The 18471-nt window shown below is 37.4% G+C and overlaps 1 protein-coding gene across 1 annotated transcript in view; it reads right to left on the bottom strand.

Annotated features, from left to right (window-relative positions):
• Positions 1-4834: 4834 nt before the first annotated feature.
• The window catches only part of STIMATE (STIM activating enhancer), a 37668-nt gene continuing 24031 nt past the window's right edge, over positions 4835-18471 (bottom strand). The window contains exons 3-8 of the mRNA XM_086755624.1: positions 18367-18462; positions 14703-14824; positions 9024-9136; positions 8063-8140; positions 7074-7223; positions 4835-6183 (exon numbers count right to left, since the gene is read on the bottom strand). Coding sequence (XP_086611750.1) covers positions 6067-6183; positions 7074-7223; positions 8063-8140; positions 9024-9136; positions 14703-14824; positions 18367-18462 — 676 coding nt within the window. The 3' untranslated portion in view covers positions 4835-6066. The remainder of the gene's footprint in view (positions 6184-7073; positions 7224-8062; positions 8141-9023; positions 9137-14702; positions 14825-18366; positions 18463-18471) is intronic.

The raw sequence follows: 18471 nt of genomic DNA, 5'->3' as shown, positions 1-18471 counted from the left end.
CTTCAGCTTGCATGCTATTTTGGGGTAGGAGAAGAGGCACTTTGGAGGTAGGTAGCATATCCTGAAGTTTCTAAGACATCCCCCACAGCCTAGATAATTTTGTTCTCTTTGATTATACATTTCCTAAAACAACACTGACCAAGCAGAACCATTTTCTCTTGTCAATCACGGACTAATTTTTCCTTACAAAAAAAAAAACCAAAACCAACCAATTAAAATCTTCAGTTACTTACATTTCAGAGTAGAAATCCTGTTCACCTGGTAGAGGTCCTGAGATCTGTTAAATGGGACATGAATGACAATGAAACAAGACAGGTTTATTTATTTGATAGTAGCTATTAAAAATGTAAGTTAACCCTCTTTCATCTTCCACTGCAACATGAAGTGTGAAAAATTCCTTTGCTGAGGAATGGCTACGGCTAAAATTTAGCGAATGTACACATCTGGCCATTGTGATCTCCAGGAGCCACAGATCTTACAGATTTGATTTTTTCAGGAAACTGCTAACATTCCTCAGTGGACTGACAGGTTTCACAGGTTGAAGATCCTTCTCTGAATTCCCTTTAAAGATGCAGTGGGTATGGGGACAGGACTGCTTGTGTGTAGCAGGTGGGAAGTAATGAAAGCAATGAGCAAACATTACAGAGGAGTTACAGAGGTAGTAGTGGACTGATAATGCGTAGGTCCAGCCCAGCAGAACACACTAAACTACTCTCACCAAAACAGGAAGGGGTGATAGCAACAGCAGCTCACTAAGAGCAGGATTTCTGCCCTACTCTAGCACAAAGGTACCAACCCATTTCCATTTGCAGAAAAAACAAACAAACAAAATATCTATCACCTGCACATGGTCATGTTACAGCTTCAGCTTCACAGTGAGCCAGCTCTCATTCTACAGGGTCCTCCTGATTCCTCCAGCACTCTGGAAAATTGATGGTAGATACCTTGCTACACCTCCGGGGAACCTGGAGAGTAAGATGGCATCTTTCTGCCCAAAAAAAACAACAAAAAAAAAAAACCAAAAAAAAAAACAACCAGAAAAAACACCCCAAGCTAAGCCACACTCATTTTGTTGGGTATAATAAGGGAAGTCTAAGTGTCTGCTTACTGCAGACGCTTTGGTAATCAACGAAGCTGCTTTCCTGGAGCTTAAGAGACAACTCTGCACTACATATATAGCACGTAGGAGTGACGAAAAAAGAAAAGAATCAGCACTGCTTCCCCTTCCCATTTTGCATGGTTTTAGGAAGTGGCAGATTAAAGTAAGCAAGGAAGACACTGGTCATCTCCAGCGCGTTGCGCTCTGTACGCAGGCGACAGAGAGGCTATTGGTCCTAGAACCCGACATCCCCACAGGGCCCCTGCCTATCTCCTACGGGGTACTACATGAGTTCTGTGATACAAGGCACGGCACAAGCAAACTTCTCAACAGGATCCTCAGACATCTTCCCTCAGCTTGCTTTTCTACTACCTGCTGCAAACAAATCAGAATGAGAACAGAAGATAAAACAGGTTAACGAGTTACTGAATTAGGCCATGCCTCTGCCAAGGGGTAGGACATTGGAGGTAAATTCAGAAATTTCTAAGTTTACACGTTGTTTTCGCCAGTGACCAAAAGGCTTGGCTATGCCCAAAAAAACTGAAAGCAGGCTGTGAAAATCAGCTGTGTAGTTGAAGCATTTTAACCACATCCTACACCCAGAAGGCCTCAAAGTCAATGTTCTGCAATCTCAGGAGTTATCAGGTTGCACATCAAAGGTTTTATTTTCAATATGAAAATATAGATGGTTATTCTCCATGTGTGCAAAACCCTCCTCAGGGAACAGATCTGAGGAGTTTGCAAGGATTCTTAGAGTCGTAAAAAAAAATCTGGTACTTAAGAATAGTGGTCCCTCTAACTGAAATGGGACTTGCTATTAAGGTAAATGAATTTATTGAAATTAATATCAACATAAGAGTGCATCAAATTAGATTTGCAGTTCTGAAGTTAAACTCCAGTTACAAAACCTGCTTCCCACAATGGCACATTATAAACAGTGAAACGCGCACTTTTAAACAGAACAAGTATAAAACAAGTGTACAAATCTGTAATAAGTCAAACTTTATTGTAAACCATTATACAATGTAATTATACATCAGATACCCTTTGAAGTTTAAGGTAACACCACAAACAATATGGTCTAAACAGAGGGCAGCAGAATGCAGCTGTTGGTTTTGCTCACATAGGCTATACTCTGAATTTACTTACAAACCCAACATTCAGTTTGAGACGGATACCCACTCAAGACAAAAACACCTACAAAAGAGTCCCTTTTTTAAAGATACTGCAGTTTTACTTTGTAAAACCATAGTAGTCATTTTCAGTAATTGAACTGGAAACTTTACCTAAAAAAGTTTGCACGTCTATGCTGTAGATCTACTCTGACTTGATGTGGCTGAATTTATTTGCTTTCATTACTGGTTTCTCCTGTAAAAACCACAGCAAAGTTGCAAACATGGGTTAGTCAAGCACAGTGGCAGAAATTTCTTGTGATGCTCGGCTCTCAGCAGAGTGGGAGAGCCCACACCTCCCTCCCCAGGCACAGCTGGAATCGGAGCAGACACCTGGGAGGGGATCACTTTGCATTGCTCTAATTTGCAACTCAATTTCTGAGTTTTCCCTGAAGAAAAGCTATAGTACATTTTACTTAGCAACATTAACATACGGCATTTACCTACTTAAAGTAAGACAAGGGGACCTGAACATATTAAAGCCAGAACTTGAAAACCACATATTAGACAACACGAGTGTTTTAAGTTTATGCAGATGTATCACAGGTCAGTACTAGGAACAGTTAATACATTTAGGTTGACCATTGGTGGTAAATTCGGTCTCCACCAACACTTCCGTGTCTCTTCTGTAAGTTACAACCCCTTTCTCTTACTTTGGTATATACTACATAGCTTATTTTCATTAAGCAGAATCACATTTTTTTAAGCACAGTCTGAATGAAACCTTTGCGACGAGTTGTCTCAAAGTACGTTTACCAGGCGTGAATTTAGATAGCCAATAGGAGGATCATGTAAACGCCACCATGTTGTAGTATTATTACTGGATCAACTCTTTATGAAAAGTTTATTATTTCAGACTGCACCGCCAATACATTTCAACAAACAGTAAGACATAGTGAAGCACTAGGCACATACTTCCTTCTCACACATATGAGCACTTATCCTACTTGTACCTACCGCCAAGAATTACAATTTTTATCTGATAAAGAGGAAAACTGCCCATTTTATATCTTCTCTCTCTTTCACATGATAATGAATAATGAATAGGAAAAAAAACCCCCAGGTTTTGCTATTTGGCCAAGGTTGTGAATGAAATTTTTACCTTAGCAGAGAAAGTCAGAGCTGGTTTTTCCCCTCTAAAGATATGCTCCTCCTGTGACTACTGTGGTATTTAAAATACTTCTGTCTCTTTGGCTCATAGTGCTTTACTACATCATCTTGCTAGGCATTTCAAAATCTCAAACCAAGTGACATTTAAGCACTTAAGACATGAAAAATTAGGCATTCATATATCTTTGCTACAACCACCTTCAAGAAACTGCTCCATAGTGCTTTACACTGTTTTGTACTTGGTCAATAAGGTTGAGGTCTGCTCAAAAGAAATATTTTTACATGATTAAGGCCATAATTTTATACTGACACTTCACAGACTAAACATGAGATGAGAAGTAATTGTGATAATTTAACTGGAGAAGAGGAGGGAAAAGGAAAATAAAATGAAAGCTCGTACAGTTAAATTTGTGTGCGCTGCTCAGTTATCTCTGACGGTTGATGAGGACAGCGATGGCTGTGCAGTGGTACGTAGCACATGCCGAATAGTTTTATTTCACTATCGGAAATAGAACAAATCCTATGCTAAAAAAGTAAGTGCTGACATTTGCGACAAGAGCCAGTTCTAGATCTTAAAACCCTTTGCAAAAGTGAGCTGTATGAGGCTATTCTGTTGATTAAAATGAATTCCTTGAAGTACTGTGCTTTTGGAGATATGTGCCCGCCCAGTGGTAAATAGTTAAGAGAAGATGCATGTCACACAATCAATGAAAAATCCCAAAAAGTCTAGAACAGAGGCAACACTGATTAGGGACATTTCCCCATCCCCCACCCCCCATTTCAGAATAACTCAGTTAAGCTTCCATTGTCATTAGTTTCTAGGTTTAGTCTAAAAGAAACACTAGTACTTAAACTTATTGCAGTTATTACAGTTCAGTGCACAGTAACAGAGGTCAGTGGCTCAACTAAACTCACAAACATTAGGTTTGGTAAAATGTCCCTTCGAGCTGGCCGGACACGCTGAGGTGTACCTGAAGTCTCAGAATATTGTGTTCACCTTGGCAGCCAAGCAGTGAAAAGGAATGCTGGAGTAGTGAAAATAAGCACAGGAGCGCACAGTTCAGTTATTTACTAAGGCCCAAGAACCCCATTTAAGTGGTCTGGATATTAAATCACATTAAGACCTAGTAAATCTATAAAAAAATGTAAAAAAATCTTAAAAAGTTCTGAGCAGTTTTCCAATGAAACTGTTTGGTTTAAGGCTTGGAACATTTCAGATGTCCAGATAGTACAGATTTGCAATTAAGGTCTGTTGTCACCTCTTTGACACATCACCTTGTCCTGCAGAAGGTTTAACTAAGCAAGGAAAGTTGTTGGAAACAATCATTTAGAAAACATGCAAAGCAAAAGGATGTCACTGAAAGCATGTCTGCGAGTTTTCAGACCAGCATTTGCTGTCAATTATCAGAAGACAAGACACTGAAGAAAAAAAAAAAAACAAACAAACAAACAAAAAAAAAAAATCACAAAAATTCTGTAGTAACAACTGTATTATACCTCTTGGGATTTTTGGGTGTTTTCTTTTTTAATACTGAAGGATAATCAGATTTTATGGAAATTAAACAGGAGAATTTTTTTTTAAAGCACATTAAATAGACGATCGCTTTTCCAACTAAAAACAAGGGACATAATTATTCGCAATATTGTAGCACAACTGCTTCAATCAGATCACTGTCCCGTACTGCAGGCCCTATATAAGGAAAAGTATGAGAAACGTTCCATCTCTTTTGGGTCCTTTGAGAGGTATGCGCAAGAGACTTGCAGAAACAGAAAATCAGAGTCATCCAGAAATATTCATTTCACAAATAACCTATCACAACAGATTTTTGTTATACGCTAAAGTGCACGTTTGTCAAATATGCAAACATCACCTCCTATTAAAAAAGGTATTTTCAAATTATGCGGTCAAAAGCACACTTAGGACTGCATTTTTAGAGACGTTTGGTGACTTTAGCAGTGACTGAGTTTTTCCCTTTGCAATCCCTTTGTCTTAAACCAGGACAGAAGGATAAATAAGATTTTTGCTACAAATCTTTTGACCTGTTCTGCACAACAAAAAGGGAACTGCACCCTTTTATCTGAGAAAGAGAATCTTTAAATACAACTGTATGAAAATATAACTTAAATATAAAACAGTCAAATAGATTTGAGGAGACTTGGAAAAAAAAAATCTTTGTTCCACCTATTAGTTCCATAGGTACCTGGTAGCAAGTAAACATTTGTACTTAAAAAAATAACATTCAGTTACAGCTTGTAACCATAAACTACTCTGCTCTAGGAATTATGCTGCAAAAGCCAGTTTTAGTGATAAAACACACTCCGTTAACTTAGTTGTTTCTGATGCCTTTTTGAGAACATCTTAAACTGTATCACCAGTAACCATAAGCAAAAGATTGCTGTACCTGTTTCTCTATGATCTTCTCTGAAATGTCAGATACAAATCCTCCTAGCGACTAGTCCTCAACAACGCTGCGTTTCTCACACATGATGAAAAGACATTCTTGCATAATTGGTCAGTGTGTTTGTAGTGCAACTGAACTGGAAGTCTTCCAACCATTTGCATTCTGTTGGTAGACCTTACTTTTAAGTCAGTTCGTATGAAAAGGGAGATGCAATTGCAACATTAAAACCCACTGACTGAAGTTTTTGCTATGAAACCTGCAAATACACAGGTCAGGGAATGTGTCATACAGGCAGACCAAAACGATGCTTCTTTTTCTTAATGGGTTTTAAGTTGGTCAGTCTACGCAGGTCTTCTTCAGTGTCCGATTCCTCCATCTCATCATCTGCTGAAATAAGGATCTAAAAAACAAATTATGGCTTCTGAGTAACATGGATCAAAGTCACACTCTTTCTTCATTCTACTTCTGATCTTTTACTTTTCTTATTTTGCAAAACACCTTATGTTTGCCCAAGAAAGAGCTTACAGAACATAATTTGGATTTACTGTCAGTACTATCAAACGTCACACATCCTATCTGGAACCTCCAGTAAATTTTGAAGAAGGATGCATACTTATTAATCTCTCCTAGAATCACTGACTCAAAGAAGTGATTCCACCACCTCCAGAACAGTGGGGAGAGGTCGCTGTTAAAATGAAAGAGAATGTATAAGCTCTCTATCCACACTGGTAATATGGCAGTCATTTTATTAAAGAAAACCCCACATAAATGGTACTGTCTATAATGCAGAACAGTTACATTAACCAACTAAAGCTAAAACAACTTACCTTTAAGGATAGCACCCATCATTCAGCTGAACTGAAAACTGCCCACTTAATATAATTTAGAATAAAATTATGCTTAGCCAAGGACGTAAATACTTCTCCAAAATCAGGACAGTTGCCTCCGCCAGCTTCCTTTCACTTTAAGCTATTAACCTCTTTTGAATTAGAATGGTCTATTAGTTTTGTATTCCGTGTGGGTTTTTTTAGAAACACTTGTAAGAGTGCACCTGTGATATTTAAATATATTATTATGCCTTCCTGCCTATCTGGAAGGAAATTAACTGCCATGAATGGTGCAACAATGCCATTTTTCTTAACTGGTTTTCAACTATAAATGCTAGAAACTACCGTTAGAGGTACATGCAAAGAAAATAAAAACTAAGTTGACAGTGTTACAATGAAATCAATGGCATGAGGGATGAACTGGATTGATATTGCATTAATTGCAATAATTAACTCTACATACTTCTGACTCTGACTCTTCATGTGATGCTGCCCTCCTGTATCGGACTTTACTGCCATTTCTTGAATCTTGTCCTGCTTCCTTTTCTTCAAGTTTAGCTTTTGTCTTCCCTTTCTTCATAAGAAAATTATCTACTACCCAGAACATTAATGCCTGTTAAAGAGAAGAAGAAGTGACAGTTCAGTTTTTCTCAGAGTAGCATATGTTCATTTGGTCAGTATTTGGACAGAATTAGGAAAACTCAACAATAATTCTAAATCGGTCAAACAGGTAAAATCTTGTATACACATACAGTCACATGGCTTATTACACAATGCATGAATGCTCTACAACACAGCTACTTTATTCCTTTGCAGAATAGAAGAAAATAAGAAAAGTAGCTGCTATTCAGAGTGAACATATATTAACTCTTCATGTAGAAATGTGGACAGTTTAAGCAAACAGCGCAACAGACTTCTGGTCAAAGGATAAAATCCATGCTTGAACAAATTAATGAAAGAAAAAAGTAACTTGCAAGGACACCCACCATCTCTGGCTCTAGTTCCTAAATCCCAACTTACTGGAAGGGTATACTTTGGGAAAGATGATTGCACACTTGCCCTTTTCCTCTGCTCCATCTTAGGCTAGGCACTATTAGCTATGGTCAGACACAGGATACTTCACAGTACAGCTATCCTTAGACCAACTGTTTCCTAAAGCAAATTTCTTTGTAATTTTATAATCTCCATGTCAGTATTTCAGTATTACATTCAGTCTACTGAAGTCATCAGCCCAATGAGGTCTATGAAGCATTTCTGCACCTCTTCCAAGCCTGGTTACTTAGCTCAATATGGATTTCAGCTTTGGAAGATCTACCTATCCAGACATTTTTTCCATTCTTTAACACCCTTCCTCTTTAAAAATTAACTTTGCTTTAAGGACTAACATTAATTAATACATGGCAGAAGGATATCCAAGTAAACATCTCTCAGACGTGTGCAAGTTGTACTAACATTAACAAAGAAGGGAACTATCAGCATGACGATAGCCAGCTCCAGCTGGGGGTTCTCTATAGGATTCAATAAAGCCACCTGTGAAAAGAAAAGGATTAAGTTCAGATCATGGCAGCGTGTGCACAATTGTTCATGTACTAGCTAACACTACAGAAATAATTCATATGAACCTAAAAAGGACAGCTTTGTAGAAAATGAAAGTACTTAGGACAGCTTATAAATTACCACTGCTATGTAAGCAGGGCTGGCAAGAAACTTCTGTCATTTTTGTTTACAGAAGTCTGAAGGGCTGTGTTAGAATAATCTTGAACATTTTTAGAGCTCCATGTTCCCCAGGGACCTGTTTTAAGTTCCACATTTAGGAAATTTAAACACACTAGAGTTTCACAAAATACACAGCAAGGAGAAAACAGAGTTCCCAAAGTAGTCCAGAGCATTAAAATAGGGACTAACTAGTTTTAATGGGCTATAACACCATGCACCATCACTTTGAAAATTATGTTGCACACATTCTATCAAAATAAATATCTATTCAGTCATCAGCAATGGCTTCACTAATCCACTGCAAATGTCAAACTCCACAGTTTAGATCTATCAACAAAGTTAGGCAAATAAAATTCTTTAAAATACTACACGAAGCAATACAAAATAGCTTTAAGTTAAAGAATTAAGAAAGGGAAGCACCACTTAGTAGCTTCAAGAACACTCAAAGAGATAGAATAAAATTTTATATATTGCAGTATATAAAAAAGCTCCAAAATTGAAACTATATTCCTGGCAATGCCTAATTAGCAGTATCCTAATCCAGCTAAAAGAACATATCACTAGCACAGAATTAAATGGTATTCACTGTAGACAGTTATGCTGCTTGAGCCAAACCAATAAACACTACTGGAAGTCTATTGCTTTACAGCTTCCACTTGCAATTCATTTGTCTGTAGAATGCTGTGAAAACACAAACCTCTTTCCACTGAGGTATAAGAAGCACTATAATGATGATGGTTTTCTCAAATGTCATAATCATTATGTACAGAGCACATTGGCCCACCCAAGCACTGCATTGCAGTGGGTCACCTACAAGAAAGAAGAAAGGTTGATTTTACTTCACAGAAAACATTTTAAAAAAGCAATATTAGAAGATGAAGGGCAGTTATACCCTCTTAAAGAGCCTTCTTCAGCCTCCTTAGTTCTGCTCCTTCCCCTCCCTCTGCCTCACACCAATGTTCAAGAAATGGAATGTAAGAGGACTTTATTCAATTCAGCAGTACCAGGGTATACGCTCACTGTTTTACATAATCTGATGAAGGCAAGATAGATATAGTTGCATTACATTTGTTTCTTGTCAAATTGTTATTTTTGATCCTTTATGATGACAAATTAAGTTTCTTACAAGGGAAAACTTATGGGAAACATAGCTGGGGAAAAACATCTTTCACTTGAGTCTAAGTAGAATTGAGGTGACTTCTGCCATTCTCCCTGGGCTACCTTAAACATATTTTTCCTGTTTACAAAGTTAGTTACCATAACCAATCAATCACAATTGAAGCAATAGGTGCAAGAGCTGCTAAGAAAAAATTAACTGAAAAAAAAAAAAAATTACTGTAACATTTTAGTTTCAATCTGAAAGGGTTTGAAATTCTGCTGCACCCCGTTGTAGCAGAGTGAAAACCTGTATTCAAGTATTCAAGTTATCTGCCAGTTATACCACAAATATTTGAACATGAAAACTTATCTAGACTATTATACTCTGAGAGCTAGAGAGAAAAAAAAAAAGAAAAAAAAAAAGAAAAAAAAAGAACTGCTATGCCTAACAAGCTTTGCGGGTAAGCTTAAAGTAGCACTTCACTGGAAACCAAAAGGAAGCTTTGGAAGCTCTTCAGTCTTCACAATAGCCTGTGCAACATCTTCAGAGGCAGCTTAGAACTTTTAGGCTGGGGATGAATAACGGGCAATGGAAATTCAGATGCCTTTATATATTTGTAATGCATAATGGCTAGTTGCTACTTCCTTTTCTGGAACATTTCTGAAAGGCTTTCACTATTAATACTTGGTAACAGCCTTGAGACTTACTGTTTGCTGCTTAAATGCTATGAAGAAAAACTGATAAATCAGACTGAAGCCCAAAACAAAGAAAACTTCCCAAAGAAGTTTTACAGAAAGACCTAGTGATCAACACTCAGTAGTCCAAGAGGAAAATGGATTAAATGCCCTAATTTTATAATGCTACACAGCAGTTCATGGCTTCTGTTGTAAAAAAACCAACTCTGATTCTTATGAAGATACAAGGCCTGAATTAAAGAATTAAATTTTAGAAATTAATTTCTATACTCCATATTTTTATTAGCATTCTCTAGTTTTCTTCATTAACTACCCACTATGAAGAAAATAATCTAGCTTTAGCTACAGACTTACCATTGAAACGTTACCAGTTTATTCTAAGCTCTTTTCCAACCTGCATTTAATTCCTAAAAGCAAAGACAGCCATAGCAATTTTGCATCTACTCCAACTCTGTCACGTGAGATTTTCTATGTCCAAAAGTTGTGAAACTCTGTATTAAGACTGTTGTGCACTATCACCAATTAACATTTTGTTCCACGATGTTTTTGTGGGGAGGGGTGCTGTTTTTTTGTTTGTTTGGGTGTTTTGGTTTTTTTTTTTTTTGGGCGGGGGGGGGGGGGGGGGGAAAGGAAGATTTTTGTGTGCCGTACTACATGTACAAAACTATCTCTCCAATAACAAGCAGGAAGAACAGGGATGCTGTCTACTTTGACTTTACCAAGTCTTTTGACAGTCTCCCAATAGCATCCTTGTAGAAAAGTTGTGGGATGATACAGAACGGATGGGTGGACGTACACTTCTGACATAAAGGAAAAAAGCTTTTGCAATGAGAATGGTTAAGGAGTGGAGTAGGTTGTTCAGAGGGGTTCTTAAATCTCAAAACATGGATAAATCAAAAACTGGTCTGGACCACACCCTGAACAACCTGCTTTATCTTTGATGTTAACACTATTTGAGCAACAGGTTGGATATGACATGACTTCTGGGGAGCATTTCCAACCAATTTTTTTTCTACAATTTTACAAACTATGCAATTCAAGGGAAAGAGCAGAAATTAATATCATCACCACAGCCAGGAGGTGTTCCCAAGAATATTTGGGACATGTGTACATTAAGAGATTCAGTACACAAGTTCAAAATTGAACTTCAAAGTTAATGTTGAAACCATAACACTCTAATTTAATTTCTGAAGTCTGACAGTCTCTCTTGAATTCTGATTTTATACCTGCCATGTATAAATTACAATTACATGTCTAGAATAAACTAGCAAATCAGTAGAAGTCTTGTTACTGCAAGAAAAGCACATTAAGATTGAAACTGAAAAATTTTAAGTCTGCAGTAGTGACAACTGTAGCAGCATTTCTGAAAATGCTGGGCAATGAAAAAACTACCGTATGCTACTTTCATCAGCCATTTTGTAGAAGTAGATGAAAAAAAACACCTGTCATTCCTCTATTCTGTAACTTCTCTCTGTTCTTCAAATTCTGAGAAATTTTCTTAAGAAAATGCCACCTCACAGAACTACTCCAAAGCAAATTTTTAAAACTTTTGAAGTGCTCTCTACCTTACATGGCTCTAAGTAAGCAGCTCTGCAAGGTACAAAGAGTTAAAGGAAAAAGATGCACCAAAATACAATTTCTAAGCTTTGCCATCCGAGAAGCAAAGACAGGCAAAGAGAACACAGCACAATTTAGCTGCCAATTGTCACCAAGAGGGATTTGTCACCTGTTTTCTACTCGCAGCAGCTAAAGTAGCCTCAGACAAGAGGGGAAGGGGAACACAGGGAACATTCCTTTCAGTACAGATCATGACTGCTTTTCTCCTTTTACATACTCAGATGTATTAATTGATTCTGCACTTCTATTAAAATCCAGCTGCTGACATAATGAATCTGAAAATACAAAACTGGAAATACAAAGACAAATCTAATAAACTTCAAAATTCTAACATAAAAAAGCCCTTGAGGAAGCAGCACGCTACTTTGCTCGTAAATCAGCACGCAGCGCTGTTTTGCTGTACATACAGCAGCCATTTATGAGTGTTGATATTTTGGTATCCATTCTTTCCTTGCGGCATTTATGCTTAAAAACTATCCTCCATATAAAGAAGAGGCTTTTAAAACCAGCAGGACACTGCTATTTTTGTGACAGCTTCAAGTAATGAATCACCAGGGATCAAGTAATACAGCTAAGAAGGGAAATGAACTCACAGTGAGAATTAACTGGAGACAAATGATTATTTAGGCTTTAGAAACACAAACAACATCGCTCAATCACAAGAGGAGACCTCTTGTTTGTTTTACCTCTTGCAAACAAACTGAACTCACACTGATCTCCAAGCTGAGGACTTTACTACTTCAGATAAAATGCCACGAGTCTCTGATACCTTTCCATGAGCAGACACCTCACCATCCACGGATGCTAAATATCCAAATTTAACTTCAAAGCACTAAGTCTAAACACACTTGTGACCCCACAGGACTGCATTTTAGTCCCCTCTTCTACCCTACTTAATTTAATTATTTTAAAGAACCTTATGAAAAATAAGACAAGACTTTTCTTGGGGCCAAAGTGAAAAATTTTCAATCAAATGGTGATATGAGGTTTTCACTTCATAAACAGCAGTAGTACTTAACAGAAGAGAGCAGCAAGCAATCCAGTGCAACTTGTCCTTTCTAAACAGATTTCTTACAGAGGGTCTAACCTTACTGCACAGCGATTACTAAGAACTTTCTGTCTGCTGTCTACTTCTCTTTATACCAGAAGCCTCTCCCACGTGATTAACATAGATTTACAATATGCTTTTCCACAGTCCTTACGATAGCTTGATTAAAAAACCAACACACAAAGGTCAGGACAGCACATTTATGAAGATATAGAAAATAAAGTTAGTCACTAATAAAATGATCTGATATTGGAAAGAATAAGTGAGTAAAGACGACATATAATTTCATACATCACTTATACACACACACACAGAGGGAAGAAATACTCGATAAACAAGTTTAGGCATTTCAGATCTCCTAACTCAAAATGACAATAATGCGAAACCACCTCCGCAGCAGATCACAAGTAATAAGTTCATTTGTTGATTTCAAAAGCTTAGTTACTGCAGTCACAAATGCCTCAAAACTAACTAAAATAAAAACAGGCTCATTTTGGAAGTCGTAAGAGACAGAGACAAATTTCAGGACAGTGAATATACTCCCCACATCTTCCCATCCACATCTGCTTCTTGTTAAAGGGACATTAAAATGGGTGAGGGGAACAGATCACAGAAGAAAAAGCAGAATGATAGTAGGAAGAAATAAAATCCAGGTTTTAACATGATTACAAGTACCTACCTGTAACTGTAACAGACACACCAAACATTTTGCTCTGAGTGGAAAGTCAATTTTATATGGGGGTGAAAGAGGTTCAAACATCTTTAAAGGGCTTCAAGTCAAATAAACAACCAGAAAAAGGGACTCTGGGCAATAGGTCTCAGAGCTCAGTCAGAATGCGTAGCTCAATGTCTCAGCTCTTTCCTAGCTCTTTTCCCTTCCCTGGCCGTTGGTGCTTATCTAATGCCTTAGAGACCTAAGTCTGGGGACTGATCTGGAGGAACTATTTACTTTTCTACATGTGGTGGATTTTCTGAAGAGTCAGATGTGCAGCAGCCCAAGGAAAAGATTGGAAATATTGGACCTAACAAAAAATGCCCTAATGGTGTAGGCAGTTATTTCTCCTTAGATGCTTGTAATCATCTCTATTTTAAACTTCTGACATTAAAGAAAATAGCAATTAATGCTATTCGATTTAATTGTAAACTTCCCAAGCTTTTAAAGTACTTCAATTTGGCAAGGTCTTTCTCTATTTATTTATTCTTAATTCAGCCACTTAAGGTCATTAAAAACAAAGAAACCTACACAAACTCAGAAAACCCATCAATGATAACTATGAAACTGCTATGAAAGTTTTTATTTGTTAGGCAAATATTATTTTAACTTTTTTTCCAAACCACAGAGGGTTTTTTGTTTGTTTTTCGTCTCCGATGAAGAGCCATAGCCCCTTGCAGGGGGGTTGTACTAGATGACCTTTAAAGGTCCTTTTCAACCCGAACTATTCTAGGATTCTATGACTCTCTTACAAGGCAACCTCTCGCCTTATTCCTGTCTCAAGGAGCTTCAAATGTAATTTTTAACATCTATACAGAATTTCCATTCCCAACTAATCAGTTTAAAGAGGGCTGGCAGAACTCTTAGCCCGTATCTACAGACAATGGCATGCGGTTCAGTGAAAGCTTTAACAGCAAATTTTCACGTGAGACTTGCCAATGTTGTAATTTGTTCAATCACTCCTAAAAAATAAATATTCAAGCAGTTGTTCCAAACTCACTAAAATGCTTAGAGACTTGTTGAGCTCTCTAACACAGAGGACGCATGCCGAGATACAGAACTTAAAAGAACCCTTGTAACAAGTGAAATATTAAAATGATCACTGTAATAATTGTATAATGATTTTAAGATGAATTAACCATTAGCAGAAATATTCTGAGATTCTATCCTGAAAATCATTTCAGTTCAAGATCAGAAACATTTACCATATTCACCAAAGCGAAGGGACTCCCACTGCTGCCATTCCACAAGGCTGCTGACTGCACGTATACCGATGTAGATTAACAGCATTCCTAGTGTGGCATCTAACAAGAAGTTGATAAGGTACCTGAAAGGAAAAATGGAAAAGATGACAAGGAGCAAGGATTCATCTGCTAAAAGTTCAGTGTATTTTAACACCACGATTGATAAAAGATCTCTATGTAGGTTGAGAAGCCAGAGTATTGACAATAATCATCTACCCACTTCTGTAATTACGTAGTTAGCCTAAAATTTAAACAGCTTTAGAAGAGTCTCAATATTTTGTTTCTGTCCTTAAAGTTACACTTCAACTTCTATTTTCACGAACTCTGGTGTGTGCATGTGCATACTTTATATAAACTGGAATTTTACTCCTTTAAATCAAAACCAAATTTTCTTTTTTCCACTGTTGAGTTCATCTGCATGGAAAACTTGTATTTTAATAATACCAAAGGAATAAAAGGAAAAGGAATAAAAAGAGAAGTTATCATAAAGACACCTCAAGGAATTTGAACGTAAAAAACCCAACCCTAAACACTTCCATTCCGAAGGAGAAAGACACCATAACTGACAGTTTTCCTTGCTCAAGGGAGCCTCCTCGTAGCCTCCTCAAGGAACAATGAGCAGTGGAATGCACGCCTAGAGAGTACAGTCACTATCCAGGCCAAATTTCAGCTTACTCGGTATTAGGAAGAAAACTGATTTACTTTCTCGCACTTCAGTTCTTGTCCAATAAATGTTTGAAATAATCAGGAATAAACCTCCCCAGAAAAAAACCAACCAAAACAAAACACAACACAAAAAACCCTTCACAAACACCAAATCATCCCTCAATGGACACACAACTGCTGCACTACTAATTTTATTGTTCCAAGAAGGGCTTCTGGGATCTTACTTATGCTCAAGAAACTAGAGATTACTGTGGGTTTCAAATGAATTCTTAGGTTCATTAAACAGTGCAGCTGAAATTTAGAGCATTTTGTAAGTCAGTTTGGTTTATTTACTGTCACTGATTTTAACTGAGCAGCAGCTGAGAGACCTGTAAGACACACAGTAAGTCACTGTTACTGAGGTTCGTATTTCGTAATTCCAAATACTTCAGGCAAACTGTAGGGGCTTTAGGAACTTATCTGCAGGGATAAAAATAGCAAATCGGAGACCTGGGGGCTTTGGCTGGCTGCGGAGACAAATCCATGTGGACAAAATACTATCAGAAAGTGGAAAGCAAAGACAGAACGCGTGCATTCAAAACAGTGAAGGAGGAGCAGTTCTGGCCCTCAAAATCCCATTTAAGAGTAGCTCAAAAATAAAAAAAAAAAGAAGCAGACATGACTTGCTTCGGCCAAGACTTACCCATAAACTTTCTAAAAAATAGTTATTTTCTAGTAGTTGTGTGTCAAATCAGGGTTTTAATGAACTTCATTAAACAAACATTACAACAAAGGTTGAGTGTTTGGCAGAGGAAACTGAGCAATTACAAGTCTACACAAGTCATTTTAAGGCCACAAGGGGCTGCTCTAAGTCTACAGCAGCAAGGCCGCTAGCACGAGCAAGAAGAGATGTGCAACACCTATTTCACATCAAATGATGGCTCACAGCACAGGTCAAGAACTCCTGATATTCCCAAGCACATCAGGCTCAGTGCACATAGGCAACATGCTCATTCTGTGATGCACCGCATTATCCCTGCTCACATGTAACTGTGCACTGGCACAAACCAGTTGCTGCCACTATCAGACAAGTGCATTTGTGAGAGTTCAGCAGGTACAAACTTCCCGATGTACCACATACAGCCAGCTGAGGACCCTGTGCTACAGAGGAAGAGCGCTGTTTGCTTTTTCCATTTAAAATTCGTCAAACAACCCATCTGTGAAGGTGTTTTAACACATGTTTTATCAGCTTTGATATCATCACACGCCTGCCTGAATTACAGCACCACATTCCCAAATTAATAAATGGCAACTTCCAATTGTAGTTCCTTCCTAGCTTCGAACCTGAATGTTTTCTAAAACTACATTTTCTGGTTTTGTTCTGAAAACAACCAACAACAAACCAGGAGAGAATAGAAAACTATCCATGTTTGAATTTGCTGAGTAAAATTATTAAAGTCACTGACAGAAACGTTGCTTTTACTTGCTAATTTTGACCCACTTGCAGAGTTAAAGATATGTTTTTCACAAGGACAAGTGGCTTTTGTTGCTAAAATATGCTATTTTATTTTTTCTGCTAACAAGGAGGACCTGCATCCTTGTTTGACAAACTATACAGCTCCACATTGTAATTTTTGTTATCTTGAGAACAATGAATAACAGTTCTCTTACTTGTTGTGTGTAACGTTACACTTACATGAAAAGTGGTATTTGAAAATAAAGTAGACTGTATTAAAACATGTGGAAGAGAATGGACGTTAGCAAACCTTTTATTTTGTAAACTCAGTATACAAAGTTATTTTTAATTTTAGAACATTGTAATAAACTATTGAGCTTTAAACACTGACAATTTTAGACATACTTTTGTTAGCTTACTTGAATATACATTTTATTATACAAAAAAATGGAACGAAAGCAACTTGCACTTGCCAGTTTTTAAATTTATTGGGAAGCTCTTAAATTAGTAAGCAAGGAAAATCCTACAATGATGCCTGTATTATTGAAACTGTCATAACACCAACCTAAACTTTACAGTTAGTGTGTTAAAATAAAGGCATTTTCCTTACCAAAATGCTTTGCGGTGGGAAGAGAGAAGCGTTTTATTTTATTTGCACATTTATAGCATGTAGGGACACAAAAGAAACTGAGGAGGAATAAGGGAAATAAAACAGGCTTGTGAAGCAACACAAGCATATTTCTTGAGCCGTGTAGCTCCTTTGTTTACCAACGGACAACAGTGAGCAGATACCATTGAAGGAACTGGATTTGTTTTAAAGGGCAAATTACTAGGCTTTTAAAAGTAATTTCACAGCTTCTACTACCAGGAATGTGTAAGCTTCTTTGAGCATGAGCTCTATCAAGAACAAACTCAAACCATTACCATTTGCTTCAGGAGGCTCCGGTAAAGAGCCTGACGGGGTCTTAGTCATAAAATCTTCAGGTTTTCTACACTACAGTGAAACGCTTATCTACTTAGTCACACTGCTCCAAGCGTGACATTGCAAAATTAATTTTTGTACTAAGTGCCTGGGTACAGAGCAAGATTTCTTGCTTCTAAGAAAATGAAAATAATACTGCAGTAGCTAATGTAGGTTTTAGAAGAAAATACAAGCATGATTGATTTTTGCTAAATATCCCTGAAAGCAGTCTGACTTTATATCAAAGCCTTGCTGCAGCGAACAGCCTCATCATACTATGGGCATCCTAAGTCCCTCATTCATTGACTAGAGAGAATTTACCCTTGGTCTAAAATATCTACATACAGCCCAGAAAAAGCTTTCCCAGGTCCTGCCAACCATGAACCTAAGGAGCAGAACTCTGATCCTTGATTAACTAGGCTTAAGCCTCAGGTTTTTGAAAGTGAGTGATTTTTTACCACGAAAATTGGTTTCTCAGCTCTGTCTTGCATTATTGTCCACATACATCAAACTCAACTACACAACTTCCAGAAATAACAATTATTCTGAAATTAAACACTCACAGTGAACAAGGGTCTTCTTCTGTAAGGTCTGATAAATAGACATTTGCGAAGTGGATGAACAACATCCCTATGGCTTGCTTGGAAGTATCTAAAAACCTGTATAAA

Source organism: Chlamydotis macqueenii, chromosome 10 (genome assembly GCF_036417535.1).
Source record: "Chlamydotis macqueenii isolate bChlMac1 chromosome 10, bChlMac1.mat, whole genome shotgun sequence".
Lineage (NCBI taxonomy): Eukaryota > Metazoa > Chordata > Aves > Otidiformes > Otididae > Chlamydotis > Chlamydotis macqueenii.
Note: the sequence above shows the minus strand (reverse complement) of the source record. Positions and strands in the feature narration are given on the sequence as shown.